Below are 13,795 nucleotides of genomic sequence, written 5' to 3' on the forward strand. Positions count from 1 at the left end.
TCATCCAAAAGGCAAATATCAGAGCCTGAATCTATCAAAGTAGCCAGGGTGTGAGTACCACGTTTGAGCAACAGGCGAGCCTGGAAGTGGGGTCGTTTGATAGGGGATGGTGTGGAGGAAAGACTCATCAGTACTCCCCTTTCTACTGATGAGCGTGCCCCTTTTACCGGACATCTGAAAACGTAATGGCCGGGCTTTCCACAATAAAGGCAGAGATTTCTCTGGCGACAATGTTCTCGCTCCTCTGGCGCAAGGCTGGTTCGGCCCACCTGCATAGGCTCGGGACCACCATCGTGAGGAGCCGGAAAGTGGTTTACATCTACTGGAGGACGTGGTCGTGGAACAGGAAGTCGCTCAGGAATTCTGTACCTCTTTTCTTGCCGTCGGGCTTGGATACGACGATTCAATCTGGTGGCAAGCTCTATCAATTTATCAAGAGATGAGGGAAGGTCATGTGAAACCAGCTTATCTTTGATGTAGTCATTCAGACCCAGGAGATAAACATCCGTTTGGGCAGCGGCATTCCACTGGCTCTGAAGGGCTCGGGTCCGGAAATCAATAGAATAATCAGAAACAGTGCGGGTCCCTTGTTGCATCCCTAGTAGACCTCCCCCTGCATCCGGACCTAAAGAGGTTTCACCGAAAACTTTACGAAGTTCATCCGCAAAGGCCTGGAAGGAAGAACAAGCAGGTGTCTGTCGCTCCCACTCAGCCGTTCCCCAAAGCCGAGCCCTTTCAGTCAGATGATTTATGGCAAAAGCCACCTTGGCCCTCTCGGTGGAAAATGTATGTGGTTGTAGGGCAAAGAGTATGGAGCAGTTTGTCAGAAAAGGGCTACATCCTTCAGGGTCACCACCATAGCGCTCTGGGGTACCCACTCGAGGTTCAGAAACTGGTAATGGAGGACCAAGATCAGCAGAGGGCGGAGCTGGTGCAGGATTGGGATCAACAGCAGTGACTAACTGAGTGACAGTAACTGCCAGCTGTTGGATCTGAGCAGACAGAGTAGCAATGGTTTGATCATTAGCTGCAGCCGACTGACGAACATCAGAAGTAGCAGATTGTAACTGAGCCTGATGTTGCTCCATACACTTCTCTAGTCTGTCTAGCCGCTCCATTGGGCTTTCCTTCTGTGATGCTGAGTTCATACCGTGGCTAGATTGTACTATCACAGGTATACAGAAGAACTCAAATGCAACACAGGAAGGAGTAGAAAGAAACTGAAATATCTAAAAAATTAAATAAACGGGCCCCAAACAAAACAAGGAGGATAACTGAAATATTCATCAATCGGATTTGTTTAGTAAAGGAACACAGATTCCCCACTTTACAATCAGAATCAGGAACTCCCAATAATTTCAATGAGCTTGAAAGTCTCTCTTCACAGGTTGACAATCTAGCAAGAGACTGACTGAACTGAGGGAGTATATATAACCTCCTCCGACTTGACGAAGGAATGAGGAGCAGCTGTGGAGAGCAGAAAAACATGGACAGGAACAGGCAAAATCAAGGAACAGGGAGTGACTAAATAAGCAGACTCATGACAAAAAGCAGTGACATTTACATTCCATTGGCTCTCATACACCTGGTGTACGTGTGACCTTTAGGTAAATGTGTGTGTGTGACATCACAGCAGCAGAGTTTGACTTTAATCAGCTTTGATTCAATGAAAGAACACAAAGAAGTGATGGTGAGGGACAATTTAACATAGAACGTGCGTTACCGTGTTTCTCCACATCCTTCAAAGGGTCGACTCCAGGAGAAAGGATGAAGAACACGGGCGTAGCTGGACCAGACTCTTCAAAGGAGACGGAGAACTCCAGAGATCGGCCAATCACGTACTGACTCCCCAGCTTCTCCTCCACAAAGTCTCTGCAAACACAGCATCACTTCTTCTGTTCATTATCTGTGGCAACGTGCACACAGTCACCACTGGTTCATCATTTCAAATGTGATCAAACATCGTTATTGCTTTTAACACAGTTTATAGTTTTATACGTTCACCAGGTCTCAGAGCTCCTAATACCTGCTCACTATGTAAATGTGGATCAATATGTAAATCAGATTAAAGGAAAGCAGTGAATAGTGAGTAGGATTGATGAGGCTCACCTCTATTAAAGCAGAGCCTGTTTTATACATTTAACACTCAACGCAGAGTTTGTCCCCTATAATTATTCATATACTGTACATAATACTCAAATATTTTAAGGGCCATAAAACACAGTGACTGTACAAAATACATATGAATTCATTTGTTGTTCTTTTAAAAATACAAGTTACTTTTTGGTGCTCGAGTCACGTGACTTGTGATGGGCGTGGCTTGGTGGTTAAGGAAGCGGGTCGTTACTGTACAGGGATGTTGATCAGTTCGTGAACTGGTAACCCCACTGCTACCGCTGGGTCAATGCAGAGAAGAATTATACATATCATGTTCATATGTCACACCTGTGAGGTAGGATGGATTATGTCTGCTCCATAACACACATTTACACACATTTACACACATTCGTCAACAATATTTGGGAAACATACGTATTTTGTGTTTATAGATCTTTAAGTTCAGCTCATGAAAAATGGGAGCAAAAACAAAAGTGTTGTGTTTGTATTTTTATTCAGTGTATTTTCTATTTTTTATTATGCTGTTTTTATTTTATTCCCCTCGTGGGACAAATAGAAGTTATGTATCATCTATCTATAAAATATTTTAATGATATATTTTGTTTTAATTAAAACTACACACAATCATAAACAACTGTATTTCTATATTTTCACTTTGGGAAATAAGAATCTAGTTGAACTAAATGCAGTAATAAATAAATATCTGAGCTCAAATATGATCAAAAACAAATTCAAGAAATAAAACATCTTGTGGTCGTCTGAAATTCACGTTACAAAAAAGGTTGTGAACTATTGATTCATTCACTTATTTACAAAATGAGATGATTTAAAATGTGAGTTATTATACATCATTATGATCTATAGATGTTTATCAATAGTTTTATATTGCTGTAGTCTGACAAAGGAGGAACTAGAGAATAAAAACATAGAGAAGCACTGCTGTGGAGGACCTTTAGAACATAGAACCCCTCTGACCTGACGGCGTAGGTCATGCGGTCGGGCCTCAGCGCCCTCATCATGCAGAGCTTCTGCAGAGAGCTTTTGTTCTTCCATTCCTGGGGGAACTTCTCCTTCTCAGGACACTCAGACTCAACCAACTTCTTCCAGCGTTTGGCAGAACCTTCAATGTCTCTGTCCAGGTTCCTGAACTCGTCCATGCTGGCCAGACTCTGGTGATGGACACAAATGTACACATTCATCTTCAAAGTATGACTGCGTTCATGCTGGGTCTCTGTGAAAGTTGTTGATGCTTCAGAAACATTTCACAATATGCTGCAAAAGAACTGAGTTAGTTTCCTGAAGTTAGATGAGCAGAAGAAATAGATGAAGAAAAAAAAAGGAGAAGTGCTTATCTTGCCTCATGCCTTTATAAATAATATTTATCCAAAAGGAAATGCTGAGTAAACACGATCCCTTTCATATGAGGACGGGGGTACGGGAGCAGCTCAATATGCATCTGCTGCAGAAGCAGTGGGGCCTCATTGTGACAGACACCTTATCTCATCTGTGGAGAACAGCAGTGTCACACACACACACACACGCGCGCGCACACACACACACACACACACACACACACACACACACACACACACACACACACACACACACACACACACACACACACACACACACACACACACACACACACACACACACACACACACACACACACTAACTCTTCACTGCTCTGAATACAAAGTGTCAAATGCTCACAGGAATTCATCAGAATCAGCTTTTTCCACCACAGTGAGACCAACAGCTCCTTTAATTAGCACAGGCAGCTAGCGTTGAGCTAACAGTGGGGGGGTGGCTCTACTCCGATAATAATATCAGAAGATCTGATCCTCCATTAAAGTCCTTCAGACTGAGATCAGAAACATCACATGACAGTTTGATTAACACAGTGGGTTCATGTTCAGAATGTCCTGATCTGATCACATGGAATCAGATGTTCTCTCTCAATATTTATTATCATTATAGGGGTGGGCGGTATACTGTATATATTATGATATACATTTCTCATTCTAAACGCTACGCTGCGTCAGACCAGAGCCTTTTCATTGTTGCTCTGCGAAGGTAAACAGTAGCGCTCTGGTTACCATGGTTACAGTGTAAATGGATCAGAAAGCTCTGAAACTGCAGAACTAGTAGAACATGATGACACAGCAGAAGTTGTGTCAAAAAGAGGAGGAGCCTGTCTGTTGTTTGGATGCAGAGCGGAGGTGGAGAGTTAGACAAGATCTCACACGTTTGTGAATAAAAGTGTCGAACATCAGGAAAATCACTACATTTGTTCTGTTTGGACAAGACCAAACGTAGCGTTAGCCTCTCTGCTAACTAGCCTCTCTGCTAACTAGTATCTCTGCTAACTAGTATCTCTGCTAACTAGCCTGATGCTAACTAGCCTCTCTGCTAACTAGCCTGATGCTAACTAGCCTCTCTGCTAACTAGCCTGGTGCTAAATAACCTGATGCTAACTAGCCTGATGCTAACTAACCTGATGCTAACTAGCCTCTCTGCTAACTATGGGTTAGGGTTAGGGTAACCCTAATGTGATACATTACGTTTAATCTGATTGGTCACTATGATGTGATACATTACGTTTAATCTGATTGGTCACTATGATGTGATACATTACATTTAATCTGATTGGTCACTATGCATTACATTTAATCTGATTGGTCACTATGATGTGATATGTTACGTTTAATCTGATTGGTCAGCTATGATGTGATGTATTACATTTAATCTGATTGGTCACTATGATGTGATGTATTACATTTAATCTGATTGGTCACTATGATGTGATACATTACGTTTAATCTGATTGGTCACTATGATGTGATACATTATGTTTAATCTGATTGGTCACTATGATGTGATACATTACATTTAATCTGATTGGTCACTATGATGTGATGTGTTACGTTTAATCTGATTGGTCACTATGATGTGATACATTACATTTAATCTGATTGGTCACTATGATGTGATGTGTTACGTTTAATCTGATTGGTCACTATGATGTGATGTATTACATTTAATCTGATTGGTCACTATGATGTGATACATTACGTTTAATCTGATTGGTCATTATGATGTGATGTATTACGTTTAATCTGATTGGTCATTATGATGTGATGTATTACATTTAATCTGATTGGTCACTATGATGTGATACATTATGTTTAATCTGATTGGTCATTATGATGTGATGTATTACGTTTAATCTGATTGGTCACTATGATGTGATACATTATGTTTAATCTGATTGGTCACTATGATGTGATACATTATGTTTAATCTGATTGGTCACTATGATGTGATACATTATGTTTAATCTGATTGGTCACTATGATGTGATACATTATGTTTAATCTGATTGGTCACTATGATGTGATACATTATGTTTAATCTGATTGGTCACTATGATGTGATACATTACGTTTAATCTGATTGGTCACTATGATGTGATACATTATGTTTAATCTGATTGGTCACTATGATGTGATACATTATGTTTAATCTGATTGGTCACTATGATGTGATACATTATGTTTAATCTGATTGGTCACTATGATGTGATACATTATGTTTAATCTGATTGGTCATTATGATGTGATGTATTACGTTTAATCTGATTGGTCAATATGATGTGATGTATTACATTTAATCTGATTGGTCACTATGATGTGATACATTATGTTTAATCTGATTGGTCACTATGATGTGATACATTATGTTTAATCTGATTGGTCAATATGATGTGATACATTATGTTTAATCTGATTGGTCACTATCTTTCACAATGTCTGCTGATCATTTTAAAACAAAAAATAATGATTTACTCGGTAACAGTTGAGTGTAGAAATGTAAGTAATTACTTTACTAATTTTAAAACGTACTGACGTACAAGTAAAATTACTTATTTATAAATATACTCAAAAAAAGAACAAGTACCCATAAAAGCAACTCTATTACAGTAACACAGTTGATACTCTGTATTACTGTGTACGACCAAGTCTCTATTTTCTCATTATATAAACATCTATAAACTCTATTTTTCAGCTGAATTGTGTTTGTAGCTGCATTAAAGCCTTTCAGTATTTATTTACACACCTTATGTGTTTACGTGTGAGTAAGTTGAACATGTACCTTAATTCCTCCCCACAAATGGTTGGATAGGAAATCCACTGGTGATGTCACACCTGGTTGGACGGGGTATCGTAGCAGAAAGTCCAGCTCTGTTGGGTTTATTTCTTTATTCATCAGAAGGATCTGGGGACGTAAAAAACAAAGCACATTTCCTTTTTCCACATGACTGGACGTGAACAGAGCGTCTGCTGGTCTCAGGAGTGAAAACAAACGTTCTTATGAGCCCAGCAGATACAGTATGTCAAAAACATGTTCACTACTGGAGCAAGGCATGAACGTGTACATCCACACTGACAAACCAATGGTTCACACTCACAATCAAGAAATCCAAGATGGCCGCCATCAGTATTGCAAATTTCAATCTTACCATAACTTTGGTTCTGTTAAAAACTATCTATGTGTAGAAATAATTAATGAACAAATATGTTGGGCTTGACCCGTATCTCATAAAGATAGTGAGTTTTTGACAAAATGTAAAGATTTTCTGACCAGGCTCTGAGCAGCTCCTTCAGTGTTTGACTGAAACACCCACAGTTCTACCGCAGGTCATTCATCCCCACGGCTGAACGACTGGACAATAAAACAGTATGAGGCATTGTACTGTCTGTAAATATATCTCCTTGCCTCCGCCTGTTAATAGGTATATATTTATTAAACTTTATTCTTTTTAGATTATTTTTTCTATTTATATTTTTCTACTTATATTTCTATTTATGTATAGCTTCTATTATTGTATTGTTTATGTCATTCTTTCAGGTTTTTCTGTGTGCTGACTTCTGTTGTCTATCTATCTATCTATCAATCTAAATGTCTATTTATCTATCTATCTATCTATCTATCTATCTATCTATCTATCTATCTATCTATCTATCTATCTCTGTATCTATCTATCTATCTATCTATCTATCTATCTATCTATCTATCTCTGTATCTATCTATCTATCTATCATCTATCTATCTATTTATATATCTGTCTATCTATCTGTCTATCTCTGAATCTATCTATCTATCATCTATCTATCTATTTATATATCTGTCTGTCTATCTATCTATCAATCTAAATGTCTATTTATCTATCTATCTATCTATCTATCTATCTATCTATCTATCTATCTATCTATCTCTGTATCTATCTATCTATCTATCATCTATCTATCTATTTATATATCTGTCTATCTATCTATCTATCTATCTATCTATCTATCTATCTCTGAATCTATCTATCTATCATCTATCTATCTACCAATCTATCTATATGTCTATCTATCTATCTATCTATTTATATATGTCTATCTATCTATCTATTTATCTATCTATCTCTCTATCTATATGTCTATATATCTATCTATCATCTATCTATATATCTATCTATTTATATATGTCTATCTATCTATTTATCTATCTGTCTATCTATATGTCTATCTATCTATCTATTTATCTCTGTATCTATCTATATATGTATCTATGGTTCTATCTATCTATGTATCTATAGTTCTATCTATGTATCTATATATGTATCTATGGTTCTATCTATCTATGTATCTATAGTTCTATCTATGTATCTATATATGTATCTATGGTTCTATCTATATATGTATCTATATATGTATCTATGGTTCTATCTATATATGTATCTATATATGTATCTATGGTTCTATCTATGTTCTATCTATACATGTATCTATGGTTCTATCTACTATCAAAGTTGTTGATATCACAAACTATGTGGTTCTTCAGACGTTCTACTACACCAATGGCGTATGAAAACCTATAAAAATATGGAGGAATATCACTATAATGAGAAGGTGGGTCTATAACCTCACTACCAAACGGTTCCACAATGACTATTGTTTGGTCTTTGCCAGGGTGAGTGTTTGTTCTTATTTTATTTTATTGTAAAGATGCTAGCAGCTAGCAGTGACAGCTATAATGTAAACAAACACGCAAATCATCTTAACGACAACGTTAGCCTGACAGTCAGTGATGAGGTCTGTTTGTCACATACATATATACATACAGTATATACAGTACTACTAGTTCAGCTTTATGTTCACAGTGTGAAAGAAGGAACAGGGGGCGGGGCCTAAAAAGTATTAATGAAGTCTATATTAGATTATCTGTAACTTAATAATCATTACTTAGTAAATGAGCATTTAACAACAAGCTAATGCTACAAAACAAAGTTAGCTCGCTAAGCTAACATACCTCTGACCATCAGCAGACTCTGCTCCTCCTGACCACAGACGTAGGTTTAAAATCTACTTTTTACATTTCTCACCTTTGTGAGCGACATCTTTGGTACTCTATAAAATCTATTTTCCTTTTCTCGGTTAAACATGGTATTTTGATCATTTCAGACGTGAGATTCTCAAGTTTCACTTCCTGCCCTCCATCTGAATGTTGCAATGTGACGTCATGTGAAATCAACCTCTACTGATGGTGGCCATTGGTTTTCCAGTGTAGATCCCATTAAAATAGATTCAGTAAACTCAAAAACCAGCATGTACACATCTTCATGCTTTCTTCCAGAAGGGAACACGTTAGCCTAATGTTGCTACATACCTGCGGGGCTATATAATGTACCTGGAAGGCTAGCTGAGCGATATACGTGAGCTTGTCGCACTCAAACAGGCCTCTGGTGGTGTAGTGGAACACTGAGGAGGTGATGCTGTCCATCAGGTTGGATACGCGTTGTTTGAGAGCGTCGCTGGGCTCTGCCTTGTGGACGGCTCTCTGGAACACCACGCTGAACGCCTGAGGAGGAGACAGTCATAGGTTCAAGTCCCTGATGCTCTTATTCTTCAGTGGTTTGTATAAATCAGGCTCATCAGTCAGTGTCCTCTACCTCTGACATGATGATGGATACGATGCAGATGAACTCATCAATACTACACATGCTCTTTGGGATCCGCCCACAACTATAAGTGATTAAAATGTCTCTAAAATTCATTAGAGCATAAAAAGTTATCAATATAGAATCTTTAGAAAAGTTTACTGAACAGAAAAAACACTAGCATTATGATAACATCTGTGTCTTTATCCCCTGCCTCAGTTATAATAACAATAATAATAATAATAACAATAATAATAATACATTTTATTTTTAATGCACTTTACATTTGACACCAAAGTGCTACATTAGCCTCTGATGTTGTGCTTTTACACATTTCTCTAAAACAGGGTTTTTGTTGGAGTTTAAATGACGTTGCCTGAAATGTCTAGTAATTAATAGTAAAAATTACAGATAATTTTTACTATTATTATTTTTCAAACTAAAACAATCTGTATTCTATACTTTCATTTTGTCAAATATAAATATAGTTCTAATTCTATTTAAAATACATTTATTTTCAGTAATTCATTGACCAAGTTTTAGTGTTCGACACTTTATTTATTTGTTAATCCATAAATAATACCTAGATAATAAACCTTGACCTGTTCTCTAGCACCAGAGTATGAACCTTATTGGTTGTGGTAATGATATGACCTTTGACCTTTACTGCAGCGCCACCATCAGGTCAAGCTTTCAGCTTTAGAGTTAATCTTTCAGCCAAATCTTTTCTAATTTGGGGTGAACACCCCCCTCCCCCATCCTCTCATTAACACATTTATTCATTTATTTTGATCTCTTTTTTAATAACATATTTGTGGTGATTCACTATAACGTTTTAAACACATCCTCCTATATGTCACTTTCACTGTGAAAGAGCTGTTCCAAAACCTCATTGACAGTAAACTCAACTGTTTCAACTCAAAAGTATCAACTCTACTCCTATAGGTGTGGATGTAAGGTCACACACACACACACACACACACACACACACACACACACACACACACACACACACACACACACACACACACACACACACACACACACACACACACACACACACACACACACACACATAAAACAGCTGAGGGTCAAACTGACCCCAGAGGAACACCAATGTGTGTTCAGCACATTTTATGGTTAATGAAATTAGGAAAAGTCATGAAATATGAAGCAACACTTTTTTTAATGATGAACATTTAATGGGGTCAAGTTGACCCCAAGAATAATCAGAGGGTTAAAAGTGAGACAGTAGTCATTATGATGAATTTGATTTCCATCACAAGGTCAAAGGTGTATAAAGTGTGTATTAGTTGTGATTGGATGAAGCTGTAATAATAACAGCTGTGAGTGATTGAAACCATATCTCAGCTCTCAGCGTCACTGGCAGACAATATCCCACACATTATGCTCTACATAACTACATTAGAGAGCCACAAAGACAATAAAAGCTGTGCAGAGAGCATAAAACATGGACTAGGAGTGTAAAGAGGGGTCTTAAAGGGGCCCCGTGAGGCGGTGGGTACCTTCAGAGAGAACTGGTACATGGGGTGGATTTTATTGAGGTCGTTCATTATGAAGTACAATAAGGAAGCGCGTGATGCTGCAGGTCGGTAGTGTTCCCGCGCCTCGTTGATCTGGGCCTCTGTCACCTTGGCTTCTTTTACCTAAAGTAAACATACAGTAAACATACAGTAAACATACAGAAAACACACAGTAAACATACAATAAACATACTATAAACACACAGTAAACATACAGAAAACATACAATAAACACACAGTAAACACACAATAAACATACAATAAACACACAATAAACACAGTAAACACACAATAAACATACAATAAACACACAATGAACACATAGTAAACACATAGTAAACACACTATAAACACACAGTAAACACACAATAGACGCACTATAAACATACAGTAAACACACTATAAACATACAATAAACACAGTAAACACACAATAAACACACAATAAACACACAATGAACACACAGTAAACACACAGTAAACGCACAATAAACACACAATAAACATACAGTAAACACACAATAAACACAGTAAACACACAATAAACACACAATAAACGTACAGTAAACACACAATAAACATACAGTAAACACACAATAAACACACAGTAAACACACAATAAACACACAATAAACACCCAGTAGACACACAATAAACATACAGTAAACACACAATAAACATACAGTAAACACACAGTAAACACACAGTAAACACACAATAAACATACAGTAAACATACAGTAAACACACAATAAACGTACAGTAAACACACAATAAACATACAGTAAACACACAATAAACATACAGTAAACACACAATAAACGTACAGTAAACACACAATAAACGTACAGTAAACACACAATAAACGTACAGTAAACACACAATAAACACACAATAAACATACAGTAAACAAACAGTAAACATACAGTAAACACACAATAAACGTACAGTAAACACACAATAAACATACACAAAACACACAATAAACAGAGTAAACACACAATAAACACACAGTAAACACACAATAAACGTACAGTAAACACACAATAAACACACAATAAACACACAATAAACATACAGTAAACAAACAGTAAACACACAGTAAACACACAATAAACAAACAGTAAACACACAGTAAACACACAATAAACATACAATAAACACACAATAAACGTACAGTAAACACACAATAAACACACAGTAAACACACAATAAACGTACAGTAAACACACAATAAACATACAGTAAACACACTATAAACATACAGTAAACACACAATAAACACACAGTAAACACACAATAAACACACAATAAACATACAGTAAACACACAATAAACATACACAAAACACACAATAAACAGAGTAAACACACAATAAACACACAGTAAACACACAATAAACATACAGTAAACATACAATAAACATACAGTAAACACACAATAAACACACAGTAAACACACAGTAAACGCACAATAAACACACAATAAACATACAGTAAACACACAATAAACACACAGTAAACACACAATAAACACACAGTAAACACACAGTAAACGCACAATAAACACACAATAAACATACAGTAAACACACAATAAACACAGTAAACACACAATAAACACACAATAAACGTACAGTAAACACACAATAAACATACAGTAAACACACAATAAACACACAGTAAACACACAATAAACACACAATAAACACCCAGTAGACACACAATAAACATACAGTAAACACACAATAAACATACAGTAAACACACAGTAAACACACAGTAAACACACAATAAACATACAGTAAACACACAATAAACATACAGTAAACACACAATAAACGTACAGTAAACACACAATAAACATACAGTAAACACACAATAAACATACAGTAAACACACAATAAACGTACAGTAAACACACAATAAACACACAATAAACATACAGTAAACAAACAGTAAACATACAGTAAACACACAATAAATGTACAGTAAACACACAATAAACATACACAAAACACACAATAAACAGAGTAAACACACAATAAACACACAGTAAACACACAATAAACGTACAGTAAACACACAATAAACACACAATAAACACACAATAAACATACAGTAAACAAACAGTAAACACACAGTAAACACACAATAAACAAACAGTAAACACACAGTAAACACACAATAAACATACAATAAACACACAATAAACGTACAGTAAACACACAATAAACACACAGTAAACACACAATAAACGTACAGTAAACACACAATAAACACAGTAAACACACAGTAAACACACAACAGCAGTCACACACTCAGCTAATTATCATTATTTTAATACACATGTCAAACTCAAGGCCTGGGGGCCAAATCCGGCCCTTTAGACAATCTAATTCGGCCACCAGAAAGTGAACAAAAACATGAATTATTGTTGTAGATCTAATTTAATGACACTTTCCCACACTTTAATCACATGACTGCAGTTATTCTAAATCTGGAATTGTTCAAAGGACTCACTTTTCCTGAAATTATTCCCAAAAAAACATTTTTTTTTTTCACAAAATCAATGAAATTTTAAAGAAAAAATCCTGCAGGGACTGATATTTGTCACTTATTGTTAACGCCGTATACATACTTTATGTATCATTTATACGTCAAAGTGAAAACTTGGGGAAATTATTGTTGAAATTGTTTTTTTCCCGCCTAAAATCTGCGACTCAGTTAAGAACATGTTCCAGACCCAAACATGTTCCAGACCCAAACATGTTCCAGACCCAAACATGTTCCAGACCCAAACATGTTCCAGACCCAAACATGTTCCAGACCCAAACATGTTCCAGACCCAAACATGTTCCAGACCCAAACATGTTCCAGACCCAAACACACACTGACTGTGACTATTTAGAGGAGCTGACATGTCCACCAGATAGGATGTATAGCAGATCTATTTCTGTAGGTGGAGCTTATTACTATACCATATTTACCTTTATATGTGATGGAGTTACAGATATATTGGAAGATGAACATGGAAGAACAATTAGGACACACCCCCCACTATATTATCCATATCTATAAAAGTATTGATCAGATCAAACTAAACATTTACAGTGTGAATATTGAATGATCACAGAACATTGTGTGTGT

At 36.6% G+C, this 13,795-nt stretch overlaps 1 protein-coding gene across 1 annotated transcript in view; it reads right to left on the reverse strand.

Annotated features, from left to right (window-relative positions):
• Positions 1 to 13,795, reverse strand: part of dnah9 (dynein, axonemal, heavy chain 9) — a 294,000-nt gene that overhangs the window by 73,309 nt on the left and 206,896 nt on the right. The window contains 5 exon segments of the mRNA XM_028475526.1: positions 1,724 to 1,872; positions 3,094 to 3,287; positions 6,274 to 6,396; positions 8,857 to 9,027; positions 10,633 to 10,773. Coding sequence (XP_028331327.1) covers positions 1,724 to 1,872; positions 3,094 to 3,287; positions 6,274 to 6,396; positions 8,857 to 9,027; positions 10,633 to 10,773 — 778 coding nt within the window.

This window comes from Gouania willdenowi, chromosome 19 (assembly GCF_900634775.1).
Source record: "Gouania willdenowi chromosome 19, fGouWil2.1, whole genome shotgun sequence".
NCBI lineage: Eukaryota > Metazoa > Chordata > Actinopteri > Blenniiformes > Gobiesocidae > Gouania > Gouania willdenowi.